Source organism: Mangifera indica, chromosome 11 (genome assembly GCF_011075055.1).
Source record: "Mangifera indica cultivar Alphonso chromosome 11, CATAS_Mindica_2.1, whole genome shotgun sequence".
NCBI lineage: Eukaryota > Viridiplantae > Streptophyta > Magnoliopsida > Sapindales > Anacardiaceae > Mangifera > Mangifera indica.
This window is the reverse complement of record NC_058147.1, coordinates 3,668,268-3,689,337: the sequence shown is the minus strand read 5'-3', so window position 1 is coordinate 3,689,337 and position 21,070 is coordinate 3,668,268. Positions and strand designations below refer to the sequence as shown.

At 33.3% G+C, this 21,070-nt stretch overlaps 3 protein-coding genes across 3 annotated transcripts; 1 reads left to right on the top strand and 2 right to left on the bottom strand.

The window, feature by feature from the left end:
• Positions 1-1,225: 1,225 nt before the first annotated feature.
• On the bottom strand, positions 1,226-8,225 carry LOC123229271. Its single transcript, XM_044654940.1, has 6 exons — positions 8,089-8,225; positions 4,453-4,856; positions 4,234-4,361; positions 4,000-4,112; positions 2,094-2,279; positions 1,226-1,564 (listed from the first exon to the last, which is right to left on the bottom strand). Exons 2-6 carry the CDS (start codon positions 4,782-4,784, stop codon positions 1,535-1,537), a joined length of 789 nt encoding a protein of 262 aa, XP_044510875.1. The 5' UTR covers positions 4,785-4,856; positions 8,089-8,225; the 3' UTR covers positions 1,226-1,534.
• Positions 6,457-8,464, bottom strand: LOC123229270 (RNA-binding protein 1-like). The gene is made up of 2 exons (XM_044654939.1): positions 8,089-8,464; positions 6,457-7,633 (listed from the first exon to the last, which is right to left on the bottom strand). The coding sequence occupies exons 1-2, from the start codon at positions 8,308-8,310 to the stop codon at positions 6,665-6,667; spliced, it is 1,191 nt and encodes a 396-aa protein (XP_044510874.1). The 5' UTR covers positions 8,311-8,464; the 3' UTR covers positions 6,457-6,664.
• An 8,485-nt stretch (positions 8,465-16,949) lies between these two features.
• LOC123228614 (growth-regulating factor 1-like) lies at positions 16,950-20,807 on the top strand. Its single transcript, XM_044654044.1, has 4 exons — positions 16,950-17,585; positions 18,340-18,567; positions 18,987-19,356; positions 19,795-20,807. The coding sequence occupies exons 1-4, from the start codon at positions 17,195-17,197 to the stop codon at positions 20,603-20,605; spliced, it is 1,800 nt and encodes a 599-aa protein (XP_044509979.1). The 5' UTR covers positions 16,950-17,194; the 3' UTR covers positions 20,606-20,807.
• Positions 20,808-21,070: the final 263 nt, after the last annotated feature.

The following is a 21,070-nucleotide window of genomic DNA, read 5'->3' as shown; positions in this document are numbered from 1 at the left end:
TCTTTTGTATTCTATAGGCGTAGCGTAGCAAATTCAGAGCGATGGGACAACTGAGGCTGAGGCTTAGGCTGAAAAGAAGGCTACAAATTGCAATGGCCAATCCCAGTTAGATGCGACGGCTACTGGTTGTAGCGCAATGACTGACCCTAGCTGGCCCCTTTAACAACCAGCCACCCAGAACTTGCGGTCACAACTTGTGTGCATGTCAAATCAATCTGCGGCTTACCAGCAAAATGCAAATTATTTACATTAATACTTTTTGCGCCTTATTAAAGTAATTAATTATATTATATTTTTAATTTACTGATTTAAAAAAGAAAATTAAATTAAATATCCATGTGACATCCACACAATTTTCCCGAAAATTTCGCTCAAAGGCGGTGGAATGTGAAAATTTTTCTCACGAGCATCCATCCTCGAGAATTTTTCTTTTCTTTTTTTTAAATTAAAATTTCGTTTCCCAAATACCATTTGAACCCAAAAAAAAAAAAAAAAGGAATTTATATCTACCCTAATATCAAGTCATTAACCAATTCATTTAAAATAAATAAAAATCTATTTATAAAAATCAAATATTTAAAATAGAAAACCTTAATTAAAAATACTTAAAATTTTCATCCAACTAGTAAAATTTCTATATTAAAATGATTAAAATATCAAATAATTATCAATTTCTTGCATCTTGTGAAAAACCTCGTGAGAGAACGAATTTACCACCAAAATATACAGGCATGTCGGTCCATTCACATCATGTAAGTATTTTTGCTTTGTATTGATAAATATGAGTATTTTTGTTTTGTATGAATATATTTTGGGTATTTAATTTAATTTCTCATTTAGAAAAAAAAAAAAAAAAAAGGAAATTTTGAAAAAAAAATCAAAAACCCAAATCCATCAACTGCTGCGCCAATCAAACCTCCCTCTCCAAACAGTACCGCTAGCAATAACTCTATACCAACTGCAAAACATCTAACACAACCGTATTTTTATTGTTTGGATATGGGTTTGGGTTTTGATGGCCCATATTTGAGTTGTAGGTCTTTTGCTAGATTGCGGATTTGATGGTGCAGATTTGGGCAATAGAAATGTAATAGATTTATATATTATGTTTAAAAAAAACTTTATATTACTACTATTATTATTATTTATTATTAAGTAATATATTTTGCAAATTAATATACTTCAAATAATTTTTGATAAATTAACTTTTAGAAACAAAAACAAATGAATTTAAAAATATATATATTAGATGCTGCAGAGCTGTGCATAACTGACTAAGAAGAGCAGTGCTCAGATAAGTTCCACGGTTTTACATAATTTTCCATTACTCAGAAGCTAAATGCCATAGGAAGACAATATACACAGAAGAATATCAAATTTTCTATAAGATTAGTATCTACCCAGTATTTTTCTTACTCACCTGTTTACAATTATAGCCCACAAGAACATAACATATGCATGAGAAACAGTGAAAACCTGTGTATTGTGAGGGACCATGGCTATGGTACAAGCACACATGAAATGGCTATTATTTTCACCACCTTCGTACCAATGATGTTAGCAACTGCAACAACAAAAGCAATTCTGAGCTGTTAGAAAATTATCGTCTTCCATGTATTGGGAAATTTCGGTCCCAAGCCATAAGTAAAAACAATGAATAATTAAAAATTTTGACATATAAATATGGCACCTGTGGCAAAATTAAGGAAAAGAAACAAGGATGATTTGGAGTTGAAGAAAAAGGTTGACACAAGATTTTTTTTTTCCCAAAGAGAAGAATTGGGCCGGTGAATCATTAAGTAGTCAATACGAGAGATACAAAGTGTTAATCTCCCAAGTTAATTGTAATACCTGACGCAGTTAAATGAAAAAATACATTCTAAAATCAAAACCAAAGCAGGAAACTGCATTCTAGATCCAGATACCTTTCAGGCAAGTTAAAACTACAAGAAACTCCACGATAGACTATCATGATGATGGTGATAACGTAGTATATCACAAGAAGGAAACATTGGAACTTCATGTTTTGTTATGCAAGCTAATCACTACATTTTTAAAATAGATTGGGCAGTTAAGTGGGAAAAGTTCTATACCTCAAATAATTCAAATGGGTTGCCGTGACGGTACACATCATTTTTCTTGCTGTTATCACTGGGAAGAAAGCTGAACAACAGCGCTTTCCATCCAATAAGTAGAACAGCAGTACTCCCCATTGCCACTAAGATGAAGGTATATGGTGGAGTATGGCCTGATGTTACTGCCCTTATAATTAATCCCAACTGCCAAGAAAGTAGAACGAAGAACAGATTTTCATCAAGTATGTGTGCTTCATGATGTTTCAAACACAGATGTAAAGAAAAATGCAAACTATGAAAGTCCTGTGATTCATTATTTGCTGTGAAACAGCATTTTCACCCTACAAAACTCAACTAGAATTTGAACGGTTTTAACATTATGAATCATGAGACAAGAATGGATCAAATCAATACTGAAACCTCTTGGTAGGTAAGGTGCAACCTAGAATTGAATATTGAAACAAAGACTTGTTAGAGATAGTTTTTATAATGTGCAGCATGAACACTGGCAATAGAAATGTTTTAAGACAATGAAAGGCTGCATCTTTTGAAATTCTGGAAGAAAAGTAGAACTTAAAAAACACATGCACACACAATGCTAGGACAAGATACAAAATTTAAAGCTTCAAATGTCTCTTACAGTAACCAGAAGTATACTATTAGGTTAAGTACCAAAGGAATTTTTTAAAAAGATGCAAGCCATATTATTTTTTCAGAATTCAAAAAGATTAGCGCATCTCTATAAACAGTAAGAGGACCCATTGTGCAATTTACACGTCTAAGGGAGCATCTATTATACAGATTATATCCTTTAAGACACTCATACTTTTGGAGGATTCTTGAGAATTCAGAGCATCTCAAGATCTGAGGTATCTTCAAAACTCAAAAATAGGATAAAACAGATTAAAAGGGCCTATGTTCTGTGATGATTTGCCATTTTGAAATTTTAAGAATGATTAAATGTTCTTTCCCATCTGAAGATGGAAGAGAATAGACTCCACTGAAGTTCATTTGATATGGATAATGGCCCCATAATTTTCCCCTATGCAATGCCTCAACCACTGAGTAACATTATAATCATCCAACAACTTTCGCAATTGAGACAAAACTCCACAGGATGAACCAGTTGGTAGAATAAAATCTTCACTCCCTTTGAGCATGAAGAGGCAACTTCCTAGAATTCTTATTTCCTTTCAATTTGTATGTAGCTCAAATCAAGTACCAACATGAGTCTATGCTATGAGTTTTGATTATGTCATATTACCAGATGAAGGATCCTCAGAAGTTAATGGAATAAGTGAACAAATTTTCATACAATGCAGATGGCTGCTCAACTGCTCCTTTTGCAATTACACCATTTAATATTATAAGTTTTAACATGGAATCCTATTTGAAACAAAATTTGGAACTTCATATATGATAGCGCATAAAATGGGGAGAAGCATATTCTGATTAGGGCTGGATTCGAGCCGAGCCGAGCTCGGCTCGCAGCCAGCTCGAGCTCGGCTCGCTTTATTTAGGGGCGGCTCGAGCTCGACTCGAGCTGAATTCGGCTCGGCTCTAGTTCGGCTCGTTTTTCATATCAAAACGACATCATTTTGTGTATATATATGGATCAAAACGACGTCGTTTTGTATAAAAAAAATTTTAAAAAAATTTGCCCTGCCAAGCCGAGTCAGCTCGACCTCGATCGAGCCGAGCCGAGCCCGAGCTCGAGCTGGCTCGGCTCGAATCCAGCCCTAATTCTGATACAGCCAAAGGGAAAAAAAATCTAAACTATTATACAATTATCAACATTTGTAAGAATGATTTCTTTTGAAAAACAAAAATTACCTGAGCAGACTATATTCAATACTGGCAGTCAAGATGACCGAAAAAGGCCAAAAGAGAGACCGACAATTAATTAAATAAAATTCAAACTTACTGGAATCCCCAAAGCCCAGGACTTAACAGCAGCTGAAACAGCCTTAGACAGACCATTCATTCCACGACCGTCCTCTGAGTAACCCCCAAGAAAGTAGGCACTCAAGAACCAGCCTATAAATTCACAGTCACATTCATGGGGAAAAAAAAAAGCAATATATAAACCATTAAAATGCACGTAGATATGTGCATATTCCTGCTATAACCTAAGGCAGAATGAAGATAACAAACTTACCGGCAATAAAAGGATCAGCTGTACGCAGTGTTTCAATGTCAAAAACTGAGAACCCATGGTCAAATCTTCCAATGGCAGAAAAGAGCAGCAAAGCCAGGACATCCCCACCAGCAAGCAGTGCCACACGACTGCAATACAATAACAAGATTGAATTTTATTTATTCCTTATTAAGAACGTGAATAGCCGTTAAAATTAAAAAAAAAGGTGAATTATTATACCCCCATTTGTTTATACGCGAAGAGATATCGGGTTTCTCGAATTGGATAACGCCTTCTAAAGGAAGATTCTCTTGAGTGACAAAAACTGTTTCTTGGTTGTTAAAAGGAGAAGAAGTTGAAGTAGGTTGTTCGGCGGCACTAGAATCAACACTTCCCTCGGCTTTTGCAAGGGCGAGACTGAGAGGTCTAGAATTTGAAGCGTTTTTTCTAGTTCCAGTTCCAACGATGAATTTGGATTTTGATGTAGAGAAGGGAGGTGAATTGGGGCTTGTTAGTTTAAGATAAAAGGAGAATTGTCGGGTTGATAGAGGAGGTTGGCTTAGGAGCATCATATCTCCCTGTTTGTTTGCGTTGAGTTTAGAACACCAGTCCAACTGCTGCTTTTTACCATATCAACTCGTGACCTGTAGACCATTAGAAGTAGAATAAAACTGATTTGTATGGTCATGATGGAGATGGAGCTGGACCATCCATACGTGCAAAGGATGGCTAACAACTAACAAAAAGCCAGTCTTTGTGTAGTCTATAACTTCACGACTAAATACTTCTGAGAAAGGAAATGGGTGATCCACCATTGAGGTTTCAATGAGTGACTGACATTTCACCACCCAAGGCCTGACCTTTCTTTTACCACTCAAAGATTTAGCTTTATTTAATGGAAGATAAATGCTTAAGATAAAAAGTATACGTCATTATTTTGAATACACAAATAAAACACTTAATATATGTCATTATATAATTAAAATATTTTAAGTTAAAATACATCTATTTATATATTCAAAATAAAAATACATACTATTACTCAAATATTAATGTTTAGAGAATTAGAGCAAAAAAATAATCCGATTGTTCCCTAAAGCATCATTAGAAGAGAGACCACTACTCTTTGTCGTTTCCCATGATGGTATAACCTACATAACCATTAGAAAAGTTCTTCCCAAACATTTACGATACCAAATTGTGCAATTAAAATTAATTTGTTCCTCTCAACTGGCATCAGAAACGACAGAACCATACATGTGGCTGTTAAAGTCTTACATCTAAATCCATACTAATTCATTAAAAGAGCAAAACCAAAACCAGGTTAGCCATGGTCTTGTATGAGGCCAGAGCTTTGTTGATGATGCTGAATTTTCATTTGAGATTCAAAGATGCTTAGGAACTCTGCCTTTTATTTTGGAATTTCAGGATACTGTATTTGAACAGCAGTGTAACAACCGGGCATAAACATCATTGGGAAAGGAATGTTTTTCAGTTATATTAGTACTAAAAGGTACCAAAACACCGTCTAATTTCTTAATTGGCATGAGCTTTTAGATATTCATAAGCTTAGTCAATATAAGATCAAGGATCCTGAATTCCTAGTCCAAATGACCGCTGGAACATGGCAATTGGCATGGCAAAACAATCAATTTGTCCAAATTCTACTTCAACATAATGCAGTCAACATTCGCTACAAAAGCATGCGCATTGATGCCAAAAGTCGTTTCAACTCTTGGGGGAAGACTCCTTTTGAACCAACTCCATGGTGCATCAAAATCTCACTTGTGTTTCTGAAAAGTTAATAAAAAATAAAAACGCTTGTAAAAGACTTGAAGACCCCAGTCCATGTTGAATTGTTGATGTACGGGTTACATGGGTACAAGCAAAATTACCATCCACTTGCCCATCAAAAGGCTATATAGATATCTCTCACCAACAATTACTTTTTTCTGTGTGTAACCATCTCACACACCTCAAATCATCAAATTCTCATCTACTTTGTATGCTTATATATAAGAATTAAGCACTCTTTGTTTTTAAAATTTTCAACAATTGCAGCAAAATCTCATTTCCAGCCAATCTATATATCTGACAGAGAACCTCTTTACTCATTGATTAGTTGACAATAAAAGAATGATCACAAACAACAAAAATTCTAAGTCTATAGAGTATGGCACTAATGATATTTCTCATTACATTAACATTCATATGAACTAGGTGAAACAGAAAGAGAGGGAGAGAGAGTTTAAAGCAATTATATTACAGAAGACAAAATCCTGTACTGACAAATTATTGAACACTAGTGATGACACATGAAGCAACATGCTTATAGCACACATAAAGAACATCTAAAAAGACAATGAACATAATAACAATGAAAGTTACATAGCCTACCCAACCAGTGAAAGAATTTACTACCTTTCAATCCTCACCTGAAAACTATGCATGGTCATCTAGAAAAACCTACAGGCAAAGGTTTAAATCGCCCATCTAGACCTTTCTGATTCTGTTCACTTGAAGCACCATCATTATTTCCTTTCAAACCCGTACACTCGACATCTGATTTTACCCCTTCAATATGAGATGGTGCTGCATTAGCTAGCAGATGTCCACTGCCACCCAGAACCTGACCTAATTTCCCGTCAACTCCAGCACCAACAGTTTCATTCCAACCACCAGCTGTCGTTCCCATCACGCCAACCCTGCCATTCAAGTAAGTAGGAAAAATGGAAGCATTGCCATAAGGAGCAGGGCATGCAAAAGATCTAATCATCACAGGGGCAAACCAGGGGCTCCTAGGAATAATTGGAGGAACCCCATAATCATACTTGCCATACACAACCATAGGGTATCCACCCCCCAATATGCCTCCTCCAGGAAATCCTCCAACACCACAATGCCCAGGAATAGGAGCACAAGGGGGAACTCCATATCCAGGAGAATAAGGAGGTTGATTGCCAGCTTGAAAACTTCGATAAGAAGACCCTTTTCCGATGCCAACTCTTGCATTAAAGTTACCTGTGCAACCATTTATTTCCTCTTTAGGCACAGCTCTCTTAACTTCCACAAGCCTACCATTCAACTCATGAAAAGTCTTCTGCACCACATTCTCAACAGATTCCTCTGAATCATAGGTGACGAAACCAAATCCCCTAGGCCGGTTTGTCATGTTGTCATGCATAACTACTACATCTATTATCCTACCAAACTTCTCAAAGTAATTCTTAAACTCCTCCTCGGTTAGATTAGCTGATAAACCCCCTACAAAAATCTTTTTTGTCCTAATACTATGATTATCGATCTCACCATTATTAGTATTCTTAATCAAGAGACTATTCTGTTGTTCATTAGGATAATGTTGCAGCTGTTGTTGGTTTTGGTGTTGTTCACTTCTGGGTATTGCTCTTTTCACATCTACCTAATAAACGAAATGACAAAAATTAAACAAAATATATATTCTTTCACAACTACCCAAGAAACGAAATGACAAAATAAAACAAGATATATACTCTAAGCTAGGTCTGGTCTCTGTATAAGGTAAAAGAAAAAAGAACCTGTAAATATATTTCCATTGGGCACCAAAGACTAAAAATCACCAACCTAATGAAGCTAGGCCTTTTTTTCTTTTGGTAAAGAAAATATAATTTGTATTTCAGAAAGTTTACCAGATGGCTTCTTTGGCAACAAAGAATTATCAATTACGCTATTTAATCAAAGCTTTCTAGCTATTATAACCGAGAAAAATAAAAATTCAAGACTCTCCTTTTCTTCCTTTCTGTCACCTTTCTCAACAACCAAACAGAGTAACGAAAAATTGCAAGAAGTTCCTTAAAGCATAGTAGCTAATAAAATAATTAACAAGGCCACACTCACCGTTCTTCCCAGTATAGCGTGACTATCTTTGAGTGCTTCCTCGGCTGAAGAAGGGTCGCAGAACCAAACAAAGCCAAACCCTCTAGGATTTTTGGTAATTCGTTCCCTAGCTATCAGTGAACCCAGAACGGTACCGTACTTGCTGAAGTGACATCTTAGAGTCTCTTCATTGGTCTCACGAGAAATTCCCCCAACGAATAGCTTCGCCAGATCAGAGTCCATTGTACAAGAAAGCCCTAATTGCACCAACTACAAAGAGAAAACAAAACCCTAGAAATAATTATGGCATTAAAAACCCTAAAATTTTCGGGAAAAACAGAAACCCTCGACTATACGCTCCTAAGTAAACCCAGAGAGTAAATTTACGGAATTGAAACAGTAGTTTCTCAGTTTTAACACTTTTACTTACTTCGGATTTAAACACGACACAGAACCGGCCCAGTTGGCAATTATATTCCTAAGACACCATTTAGATAATCTAGAGTTGGGCTTGGACATCATTCAGAATAAGTTCCAGCCCAACTTTTTTTTATTCAGGTGATTGGACTTTTGCGAATGCGGCATTGACAAATTGAACAGGGTAAAATAACAAGACTTGATAATTCGGTTTGCGAAATCGAAGCTTCATATAAAATCTCCGATAAAGATGGGAATGAGGATGAGAGCGACAAAAACTCCCACAATCGAGGACAAGATAGAAATAAAGATAAATCATTTTTCAGTTTATTCTTTTTTACATATGTTTCATAAGTTTTTATATATTGAATTATTTTTAAAAATTTTGAATTATCCTAAAATATTTTAAAATATAATTAATATTTTGTTATTTCTCGAGCAAAGAATAGAAAGGAAAAGTATTGGCAAGGATAGAAAAAGGTTTTCAGATAGATGAGGGCAGAGATAGGGATTAAGGTATTTAATCCCTATCCCCCTGTTGCATTTAAATTCCTGAGTCTTCCCAAACAACTTGAATAACCTCTATACTTTGCTTGCAGCTTGTAGGATTATAATTTATTTCTCTTTCATGTGTCCAAATTATGAGTGCGTAATTAAGCAAACTGCTACATATTATCCATATTCATGCCGGTGCAATTGAAGGCAAAACAAGATATTCTGCCATTGTTTTGTTCAATGTAAACTAAACTGACTTTGATTGAGACATTGGAACTGTCCGAGGCATGCATATTCTTCGGGTACAAGAGTTTTTAGTTATGAAAATTGTCGTGGGTTGGTAAGATCGAATCAGGGAAGAAGAAAAATAGCTTGTTGCCAAGCTTGTGCAGAGGGACTCAATCCCGAGATTTCCCCACATGCTGGGTTGCAGCTCAAGAAGGCAATCCATTTCTATAATCAACCGGTCTTATGCGTGCGAATATTAGAAATTTGCGCCTTATATTATAATTGTTATAGAATTTCAAGGATTTGTAAACATTAGAATCCTCATTAATCATTTATCTAATCAATCTTTTTTCCATATTTTGATTCTTTGCATGTGACATAAGCTTTGAACAAGTCATTTTGTTGGGCTGAAACATTATTATATGACTATTTTTTCACGTAGAATCATGTGGTGATAACCTTACTATTACAATAATGCCCTTACTTAACATTGCTTAAGCTGTATTAACAAAAGACTGTTCTGGGATTTCTCAGCTAAAAGTCCAAGCACCCATGTAGTAGCCACAAGAGCTTTGGGCACTCTTCTAAGCCTTGTATTATACTATAGAAAATTATGATGTAAGAAGCATCTCTAGGTGTTATTAGGGTTTAACAAACTCTCACTTGAAATAACCTATCTTTGTCATCTTCTCGTTGCCAAAACATTAAGATTTTATTTATAAAAGCATATATTTTTTCTGGGGTTTTGGGCATTTGGTAGGTATAGCTGATGGATGCCATGATGGGAGTCCAAGAACCAATAAATTAATATTTGGAGTTAAATCTAAGTTAGATGATTCTCTTGCCCCAAGGTTAGACAGGTGAATAATATTAAAAAGGGTTTTCCTATATGCTGTCACTCACAACTAGGTCTCGCTTAAGTAAACTAATAAACTAATTACACTCTCTCTCTCTTAAAGATAATTTAAATGATAAAGTATTTGAAAATTTAAGTAGGAAGATATGGGTTTAATCTCTTTTGATCGATTCAGAATTTTATTTATTTAAGATAACTGATTTAATTTTAAATAAAAATATTTTTTTTTGGGTTGAAAAAGAAGTGTCAATACTAAGCAGTAGTATTGATGATCGTAGTGATCGGTTCTCAATGAAAAACAAGCATTGAAAGCAACAAAAACCAATGAGACGGGGAAGACCTTTAGAGAAAGGCAGAATATAACCTCGAGGTGCAGGCATTTTGCGAGGAGTAGAGACATTCGAGTGGGTGCACCTATAGAGCAGGACAGGCATGGTGGTTCTTTGAAGATTTAAACTGTTGTTTATTTTGACCGAGAGGAAAAAAGGCTATAAGACATGCCTTGGGGATTATACACTCTTTCAACTCACAACTCAATAACTAAAGGTTCTTGATTTCTACATGCCTCGATACTCGTTCATCTTTTACTTGAATTTAATGACATTTGTGACCCACCATCCTGTCGACAAACCCTAGCGAACCAATCTTTTAAGCCCTCAAAAGCCAGAAAAAAAAATTAAATAAATAAAGTCTAAATGTAATTCCCAATGCTCTCTGCCTTGGAAACTCAGAGAGAGAAAGAGAGAGAGAGAAAATGTAATTATTCCTCATCCTTGTTATGTTTTTAGTCAGCTTAAAATTAACTATAAAACAAAGTCTAGTCACGTGACTATCATGAATTCCAATTCCCTATTTCATTATTATGTTTCCTTTACCTTTTCTAGAATACCACAATTTATTTATTTTTAAGGAACTGAAAAGGTTCGGAATGAGTTTGAGTACTTAGATTTCATATTTCAGTTTATTTAATGTGATTAATTTAATTTAAAAAAATCTAATATGATTTTTTATAAGAAAAATAAAAAGGGAAAAATAAGGTGTTTGAGGGAAGAGGAGAAAGGGGAGGGAGGGGACGTAAATCAGTAAAGGAATGGGAGGAGGGCCCAGCCCAAAGCTGTCGGCAAAGGGGAGGCGAACCTCTTTTATATCTCTTCCAGCCCAACATTCATACATACATGCACCCTTACACTGCCACTTTCAATTTTCATTTCATGGTCAATCAATCAATCAATCTTTCTTTGTTTTGTGAAGATTAGATACATTGAAATCTAGCCCCATCTTGTGGTCCCACGTGGCAGTATAATCACCACTCCCTCTGTTGACACGTCAATGTCAATGTGCCCACTCCTTCAAGGCTTCACCTCCATTTTTCTCATTTTTATTATTTATTTTTTTATGGGGATTCCGATACGATATTATGGCGAGTAGAGACATTGGGTTGGGTTGGACTGATCGCTTGCTTTTTTAAACTTGCCCTTTTTTTGTTTGTTTGTTTTCTTTCTCTTGCCTCATTTATTACCGTCCTCGAATTGGATAGCTTACGCTCAACTCGCGTACTTTCTTTTTCCACGCCACGCGCCTTCTACCTCTCTCTAACCTTACAAACAGCTTATTACCTACTTGGTAACAACTGTGATTAATCAATTAATCGCCCCGTGATAAGTTGAGGGGTGATAAAGAACGATCACCTTTTAAAAATAGTTGGAGTGAAAAATATATATATATATAATATAAATCTAAATATTCTTTTAATTATATATTAAATTGAAAATTTTAATTTATTTAATTTAATAAATAAAAAATTGGTTATTCAATTTGAGATTTATTTTCTTAATATAATTAATTCAGTCTCATAAAAATAATCATTCAATTTAGAGAGAATTCCTAGTTATAAAAAAATATATTCTATATATAAAAGCATATAGATACAAATTTTCTCTTATAATATCTTAATATTAAAATCTTAATTTACTTTGTTTAATAGTCATAAAATTGATCATTAAATTAAAATTTTAATATATTTGATATGATTAGTTATATTTCAAAAGAGCGATATAACTTGATATGATTAATTTTATCGAAAAAAATAGTTTAACTTAAATAAAATTTCTTAATATAAAAAAGAATTAATTGATTAATCATACATTTTTAAATGCATAATTTGTCTTCCTTTTTAGTTAGAAGAGAAGAAGTAAAATGTGTTTGAGTTTAGATTTTTTTTTCGGTTTAATCGATTATATCAAGTAGATAAATTTTCATATTTAGAATCTCATTTATTTATCGTTTATTCTATCTCTTAAGGGTAAGTTTGTAAATTTAATATAAGAAGACAGGTGAAAAGGAGGGAAGGGTTTGACTTTACTTGTAGAGGGTGTTCGATTTAGGAAATTTTTATTATCAAAATTTGATTACTATATATAAATTATTATTATATTTGATATATCTATATAAGTATAAATAATTATTGTGTTTGATTTTGGATAATAAAATAATATTAGTATATTATTTTACTTAAATACCCTTAGATGTAATTATTCTAAAATATTTTTTATGTTATTTGTTATATTAATTGAAAGTGAGATTGTTTTTATCATAAATAAATATATAATTATAATAAAATGAAGATTATTTTGATAATATTTTAATATTTAAAGTATAGATAATAATCAAATTACCTTATATATTATTTATCATATCACTATCAATAATAAAATAAAATAAAAAATTAGAATAATCTTCAATGTTTGGTAACCAAACACTGTGTGTAAATGTGGGTTTGTATATGTTGGTCATTCAAATAGGTAGGCAGATGGGTTAATCAGATGACAATCCACGGCTAAAGTTGTCTCCGCGGCGTGAAGCTTGAAAAGGATGCATCGAGCATGCTATGCGCAATTACAAACCCATCCTTTTCTCCTTTTCATATACACATTCTTCTATCTGCTTCTTTCTAACTTGTCCCACTTGTCCCAATTCAAATCACTCATTCTTTCTTTCTTAATTCAACAATACCTTCCTCTAAGACTGAGAAATATATTATTTATTTCAAAAATAATAATGAATGTGACAGTAGATATTGAAGGATATTGGAAAGCGATGAGCATTATACGAGTAGTTGAATAATGAAAGATTTAAAATTTTTAAAATAAAGAATTTAAATTTAAAATTAAATAATATTATCTTAAAATCAGATTTTTAATTTTATTTGATATAATGATTATTGATTTAATTCATTATTAAAGTTAAGATTTTATTTATAATTATTTTAAAATTAATTATTAAAATTATGATTTTATCTATTAAAACGGAGTTTTTCATCCCAAAAGAAATGGTAGACATAATAATAATAAAGTCTTTTGAAGTATAGGTATAGAGTTATTACATTATGTTTCGAGTAATATTATATAAATTTATTTTAAATATAATTATATATATTATCATATAATTAAATATTATTTTATTTTTAATTTAAAATTTTTTTATTAAATATATAAATATATATATTTATTTATATATTAAAAATAAATATATAATTTTATTATTATGTTTTTGCCCAACTTAAGTGGAGCATCAGGTAGGATTTGCCTTTGAATATAGGGTCATAGTGGTTTCTAGCTGTATGCTGCTGTACACAAACCATTAATGTCAATCCAAAACAAAATACGGCCTTAAAGGGTGAACCCTGTTGGGACTACACAATAAATAGAAATTAAACGATGTCGCATGCAATTTTTGTTCGCGGCGGTGGCCTATGAATTAATGCTAGCTTGGACCTGTTTCAACTTCCCAGACCTTTTAATGAATCATACATTTGCAAACACCTTCTTCACTTCTATTTCTATGTTTCAATATTCATGTTCATTTTTTCTGGTACATCCAAACATTAATGTGAATAAATGTAATATTTAAAGGAATTTCCAAGTGCTTTTTAAAATATAAATATTAAAATAAAAAAAGGAAAAGGAGGAAAGGGAATTGGTAGATAAGCAATTTAGCAAATTGCACAAGGGAGGCCATGTGATTTGAAATTCACGTAGGTGATAGATACAGGGCACACAAAAAAATTAACCTTTTCTTAAATTAATAAAACTCCGCATATTTAATTTAAATATATACACACTTATACATATTAATATGTAATTAAATAATTTTAAATTAAAAATAAAATAATACTTAATTATGTGAGTACACATATAAATATATATATATATATATATTTAAAATAAATATATATAATATTACTCTTTTTAAAAAATTGTCTACATTAATAAATGATGACATCAACTTCATTTTCTTTGACTAATTCAAGGAAAATCATATTTAGATCTCTCGTTATTCATATGCGACATCACGGAGGGCCTATAAATTAATTTATAATTTAATTTAATTTATATATAAATATTAAGTTATTTAAAATTTAATAAAACTGAATAAATTTATTGAATTAAAAAAATATTTAAAATCAATAATTTATAATTAATTATTATTTTTTATCTATATAATAAAGTTTCAATTATTTAATTAATATATGTAAAATTATATTTATATTTTAAAAATATGATAGATATTTAATATTATTTAAAAAATATATAATAAATTAACCAATTAAATCATAAATTAATAATATGAACCAACCTAATTTTAAAATCATTCATAAAACTGTCCATTGCACCCGTAAAAGGTAGAGGTACAAACTATTAAATTTGGTGGGTAAGAGAGATTACTTCCCACTAAGCTTTGATTAAGGGATACTCTTTAGGTTCGAAAAATCTATTTTTCATCCCTCTTTTGTCTTTTTCCTCCCTCTTTTCTTCTTCTCTGCCTCCTAAATTTTCTTAGTTTCCTCTGCATCTTAAATTTAAATTTATTAATAAAAAATAAATATTTACTGCTAAATGGTTTGGAACAGTGAAATTAATTACAACTTAAAACGAATTAATCCCTCTATGAGCTGTTATCATATAAGTCAATTTCGATCAGATTTGATATAATAATTATAAATTTGATTATTATATCTTAAAATTTATCGGTTCAATAAATTAGATTGGACTGTTTAATTTAAAAAAAAAAAAAAACCCCTTACCAGGTTCTACCAATTGAATAGCTTCAAGAGTCAAGCTCTCCACTTTTTCCTTTCATTGTCATCACGAGATCATTCTTGTGAATCTTGTCCTCATTGTTTCCACGTTGATGGTGGCTTCAATTTTCTGTCCCAGCGGCCCATAACTAAATAGAATTTGAGAAGAGATAAATTGTACATGGAATTGAAGGGCGACTCATGATTCCTGTTACATACCTTGGTGGCGTGGCAGAGCTGACACGCCCTTACTTACAGTGGCCAAATGACTCTATATTTTTTAGGCCAAAAGACTTATTCTCACTCATGGTTTAATATATTTTTAAACTTTTACAAATAAAATTTTCAAAATTTAAATATATATATATATATATATATCTTTTGGTTAAATTTTTAATTAAATTAAAGGTACAAAATTATTTAAAAAATTAAAATTTATTAATTTTTTTCTTTTAATTTAAAAATATAGTTTAAAAAATTATCTTTTTTCCTGTCTACTCTCTCTCTCCCCTCATCTCCGTCGGCCTCCGCCGTGAGTTTGATTTATATTACATTTGGTTCTCATTGGCTTCATGGTTCCTTCCATGCAGAACCCAGAAGTGGTTAGTTAACCCTTGTACAATTAGGTGAGTCTGAACATAGATAACAACACCACACAGTGAGAGTACCTCTATTTTCAACGAAAGCGGATGAGTACATTAATGAAGATCATTTATTGAAAAATACAGGACAAATTAAAGGGATTTAGAAATTTGTAGTGGCGACTGTCACGTGGCATTGCATCTTTCTACAATGACTTCATGCACCCCACCACTCCTTTGGATGAAACCTCTACCCAACTTTTCAACACAGAAAACTAACCCTAAACCAAAGGCCGAAGGACATTTTCCCACCCAAGGTTTATTACAAATCCAAATTTTTATCTTTAAAAGGTTAAAATTAATAAAAAATAGTTAATATAACAACAAAATTATTATTTAACTAGTAATTTATTTAAAATAATAAAGTATTATTTATATTTTTTTAAATTTAAAAAACTAATAATTTTTCTCATAAAATTAAATTTTGAAAAATTATAATTATTTCTTACTAGATTTTACATTTTTTGACTCTCTCTCTTCGACAACTTTATTTCTGTTCAATGACGATCCTTTCTTCTCCTCTTTTAACATCTTCATCTTTGATAAAGACATATTGTTTTTTTTAAAGATAAAAATATCATTTTCATCATTGATGTTATCTTTATTCTTGAGGATAAATATGATATCTTGGTCAAAGACGAAAATATTGAAGAAAGTGAAAAAGGAAGGACCATCGTTAGAGAGAGATAAGATTGTCAAAGAGTTGGAAAATGTAAAACCTAATAAAAAGAAAATGTGATTTTTCAAAATTTAATTTTTGAAGAGAAATTATTAATTTTTTAATTTTAAACAAGAAATAAATAATATTATATTATTTTTAATATATTATTAATTAAATAATAATTTTTTTCTATAAAACTAACTATATTGATTAATTTTAACAGTTTACCGGTAAGAATTTACATTTTCAATAATTAACTATACCATTTAGGTTTACAATAAACCTTGGAGGGGAATGTCTTTTGGCCTAAACCAAAACCCAAAACCCCCCCTTTAAGTCTTAAATCAAATTGTTAGACACGAAACTGAAATGACAGACATACCCACCTTCACTCTTCGACATTATGTCACTGTCAGGGTGTTTTTCGTAAAATACGCTTTATTTATTCGGTCTAGTTTGGTTTGTCTGAGATTATATAAATAGTATTTAGTACTACAGACTTTCTACGGTCAGTCTCCTTCCCATCTCATCTCTCGCTCTCTAATTATTTTATCATTTCTACAACAATTTACACTCTTTTAAGCAAAAACCAGCCTGGTTGTCAGTTTCTGCTTAAGCTTGCTCTTAAAATATCCCTCCTTTAAAATGACTCTCACTTTACCCCATCAAGTTGGTGTGTCTTTTTCCAGTTAAGTAATGCTCTCACTTTCTTTGGTGTAGATATTCTTGTGGGTTTCGGTGTAGTTCTTTATATGAATTTTGGGATGGTTGGGTTTGACGGGTTGATGGGTTCAGAGACAACCGGTGGGTTTGCTTCTTTTGTTTCAGATCCTGTAAACAAGCACAAGTGTTACGGATCTACTGGGTTCCTTAAGCAAGAGAGATCTGGTACCAATGAGGATGACTGGAGGAGTTCAAAAGTGGCAAAAAGTGATGATTTTTCATTCTCCAAGGCAACGTTGCTTCAGCAGAGAAACAACTCCTTACTGAGATCTAATACCACTCTTTTCGATGGTCAACAACAACAGCAGATGTTGAGTTTCTCTTCTCCCAAATCGGATTCTCTTTCACTAGATAGAAGCTCTGAAAATGCTTCGTTGCCTTACTATCAATTTGCATCGTCTGCTTACAGTAGAAACACAGGTACTTATTTCATGTAACAAGCAGCATGATGGGCAACCATGTTGATTTCAGGAAATGATAGTGTTCAAACTTTTGTAAATCTCCTGTTGGAGAGCAAATGGTTCTTTGGGTTTAGGTTTAAATATTGCATGGAAGCATTGATTTTTAGCTAATGGTTCACTGTAACCAGTTTGTTGAGAAGATTAGAGGCATATTTTTTTACCTAAAAACTGCGTTATATGTTATTCGTCTGATTCTTGGTACTGATGGATGGTCTTTTCATGGCCTTGGATTTGAAGTCTTGTCAAGAAAAAGCGAGAATTTCTTTCCTGAAAATCTTGTATTCCTGTTTTTGGGAGATGAGTTTTAATAATAACCAAACACAGTTACCTAGTATTAAAAAAACGGAAAAATAAAAAAGAAATTATTGCACGCAGGAAGATAATGCAAGAACACTAACCTGCCCAATCTTTGATTGATGATTCTTCTGTTTTTCTTTCCCTTCTTTCTCTTTGTTATTTTATGCTGTATCAAAGAGAAAAAATTTGTGACTGTTTTAGCGTCCTTAAATATCGCAGACAAGTTTTGATCTGTTAAGTTATCTGTCGGGCTGCCGGGCATCTTTCTGTACTTTTTATTTTTCTTATTTATCTTCCGCTTCGGAGAAGATAAATGAAGATCCTTAAATATCACGTTTTGCTTTGAAATGCCATGCCTGAAAATTTTTAGGCTTTTAAGCTACTTTTTGACGCTATTTTGGGGATTTTTCTTTCAGGTTACAATTGCGGAAACTTCAACGGTGCAAATATGCACGGGGTTTTGGCTGGTGCCAAAGGACCATTCACTTCATCACAGTGGATGGAACTAGAACACCAGGCCTTGATCTACAAATACATCACTGCAAATATGCCAATACCCTCTAACCTTCTCTTCCCCATCCGAAAAGCTCTTGATTCTACTGGCTTTTCTAGCTATTCAGGCGGCCTTTTCCGGCCCAATACATGTAAGTTTTCCTCGCTTCATTAGAGATATAGGAAAGCAAGTCCTCCCGACATTTTCTTTGAAAATTTTACTTACGCATCTTTCAAAATGTTCATTATTGCTTCTGATTTCTGTCTGAATTCTTATCCTGAGTTTGTGCTTTGATTTTCAGTTGTGATAAGCGACAAAGAATTTTTTTTTTTTTGGGTTTGAGTGCACTAATTACTTTATTTCTAAAAGGTATTCTGTTCGAGTTAGTCATCTTGTAAGCGTTCATAGATATTACTACAATAATTATTGGCAGTTCCAGTGCACACTTCTTTACTCCATATTGATAACAGAAAATAAATTTAGGTCTTTTCCTTTCGAAATTAAAAAAAAATTGTGTTTAGACTTGCTATTATTTTTTAAAGTATGTTCTCTATCTTTCAACGTCTATAGTGGGATGGGGTACATTCCATTTGGGATTCTCCAACAACACCGATCCTGAACCTGGAAGGTGTCGTAGAACTGATGGGAAGAAATGGCGGTGCTCAAGAGATGCAGTTGCTGATCAGAAGTATTGCGAGCGCCATATGAATAGGGGGCGCCATCGTTCAAGAAAGCCTGTGGAAGGCCAATCAGGCCATTCCGCCGCTGCCACTACCACCTCCAACTCTCCCAAGTTGATTCCCACCACCTCTTCTGCGGTGATGGGCTCCACTAGCAGCGGCGGTGCATCCAGCAGTCTTGCCATTGAGCACCAACAACAGCACAAAACCTTGCAGCCTGGTGGTGCATCTAGTCTCTCTGTAGCTGCATCCATGAATAGGTAAAATTAAACTATGGTCGGGTTTTATCTGTTGTTCTGGCAACTTAAAAAGCATGGCATTTAGATAGTTGTGATATGGTGCGCATTACACACGCATAATGTAGTACGTTACTAAATGTTCCTTATCCTCTTAGCATTATTTTTTTCTGTTCCATTCTTGATATTCGCAGAATGGTATGGCGGTGTGGTACCATTAGCAGATATATTTCTTTTCTCTGGTGTTTTTCTTAATACTAGAATCTGGTAGATTAGCTTTGTGGCAGTGAAAGTGACTGGTCTAATGAGATGGATTTCTTCGCATAGAAGATTAATTTGTATATATAAAATGTTTATTTTACTCCGTTAACTGAATTTCTTATTAAGAAGGGGTTTTTGTTATGCCCATATATTCATATTTTTAGAAATCAACTGATTTTTTGGTGATTTATCATTGCACAGGATTTTTCTGAACAAGGACAATGTGGTTGAAAGGAAGCAAGATACGCCAGGGCTGTCAACGCTATCTCCTGCTATTGACTTGAAATTTAAGGAGAACTCTTTCCTCATGTCAAAACAGCAAATCCCGTTTCAAGAATCTTCACGGTCTGAGTTTGGACTTGTTTCCTCTGACTCCCTACTAAACCCTTCACATAGAAGTCCATTGATGAGTTGCAGTAACTTTGGTTCTTCTCAGGACCTGACTGACCAAGAAACTGAAACCCAGCATTCCCTTCGCCAATTTATGGATGAATGGCCTAAAAATCAGCCCAATCAATCAGCCATTTCCTGGCCTGAAATTGATATGCAGTCAGACAGAACCCAACTCTCTATTTCTATCCCTATGACTTCCTCCGATTTCGTGTCTTCCACCTCGTCTCCCAACAATGATAAAGTCACACTCTCTCCACTCAGATTGTCGCGGGAGATTAATCCCATTCAGATGGGACTGGGAGTGGGCAGTGTCCTGAATGAACAAAGCCAAAGGCAAGCAAATTGGATCCCAATCAGTTGGGAATCTACTATGGGTGGTCCTCTTGGCGAGGTTTTGCACAATACAAATAACAATAACGCTACAACCAACGGTAAAAATTCATCTGCGCTAAACCTCATGGGCGAGGACTGGGACAATAGTCCTCGGCTATCTCCAACGGGAGTTTTACAGAAGACTGCATTCGGTTCACTTTCTAATAGCAGTGCAGGAAGCAGCCCAAGAGCAGAGAACAACAAGGCTCGCGAAGGTGCTAGCTTGTGCAATGACCTCCTTGGCTAAACTCTTTTTGAATTCTTCCTCCTTGCTGGCCTGTAATGACTTAACCAATGGAGATGATGGAAGAAGAATTAATTGTCATTTTGCTGACAATTTTGAACAATTAGTTTTGGATGTTTGTCAAATAGTTTGTTAAGTTTCTTTAGTTGTGTAATTTGTATTGATTGTCTTGGTTTGCTTATTAAAAGTAGAGACTTTTGACTAACCATGGTTGACTTAGCAAAGCAAAGGCAGTTGGATTCTCAAAATGGGACTGATTTAGATTATAAGCTGAAATTTTGATTTCAGACCTCCTATGCAATGTTTGGTGAGATATGTTTTTTTAATTTTTTGTGAGAAAGAAATTTTACTGAAGTTAGAACCTTTTTTCGGGATTGAATCGTTTCACATAGATGAAACTTCGGTTTTAGTAATTAATTTTATATCAATTATATTAAGAAAATTAAAATTTTAATTTTGATATATTAT

Coding starts and splice junctions, on each gene's coding strand:
- LOC123229271 (XM_044654940.1), bottom strand. CDS start 4,784: ATGATGCTCCTAAGCCAACCTCCTCTATCAACCCGACAATTCTCCTTT. Junction 4,362..4,452: donor TCGCGTATAAACAAATGGGG/GTATAATAATTC, acceptor ATTGTATTGCAG/TCGTGTGGCACTGCTTGCTG. Junction 2,280..3,999: donor CCTGGGCTTTGGGGATTCCA/GTAAGTTTGAAT, acceptor CTTTCTTGGCAG/TTGGGATTAATTATAAGGGC.
- LOC123229270 (XM_044654939.1), bottom strand. CDS start 8,310: ATGGACTCTGATCTGGCGAAGCTATTCGTTGGGGGAATTTCTCGTGAG. Junction 7,634..8,088: donor ACGCTATACTGGGAAGAACG/GTGAGTGTGGCC, acceptor TTCGTTTATTAG/GTAGATGTGAAAAGAGCAAT.
- LOC123228614 (XM_044654044.1), top strand. CDS start 17,195: ATGAATTTTGGGATGGTTGGGTTTGACGGGTTGATGGGTTCAGAGACA. Junction 17,586..18,339: donor TGCTTACAGTAGAAACACAG/GTACTTATTTCA, acceptor TTTTTCTTTCAG/GTTACAATTGCGGAAACTTC. Junction 18,568..18,986: donor CCTTTTCCGGCCCAATACAT/GTAAGTTTTCCT, acceptor CAACGTCTATAG/TGGGATGGGGTACATTCCAT.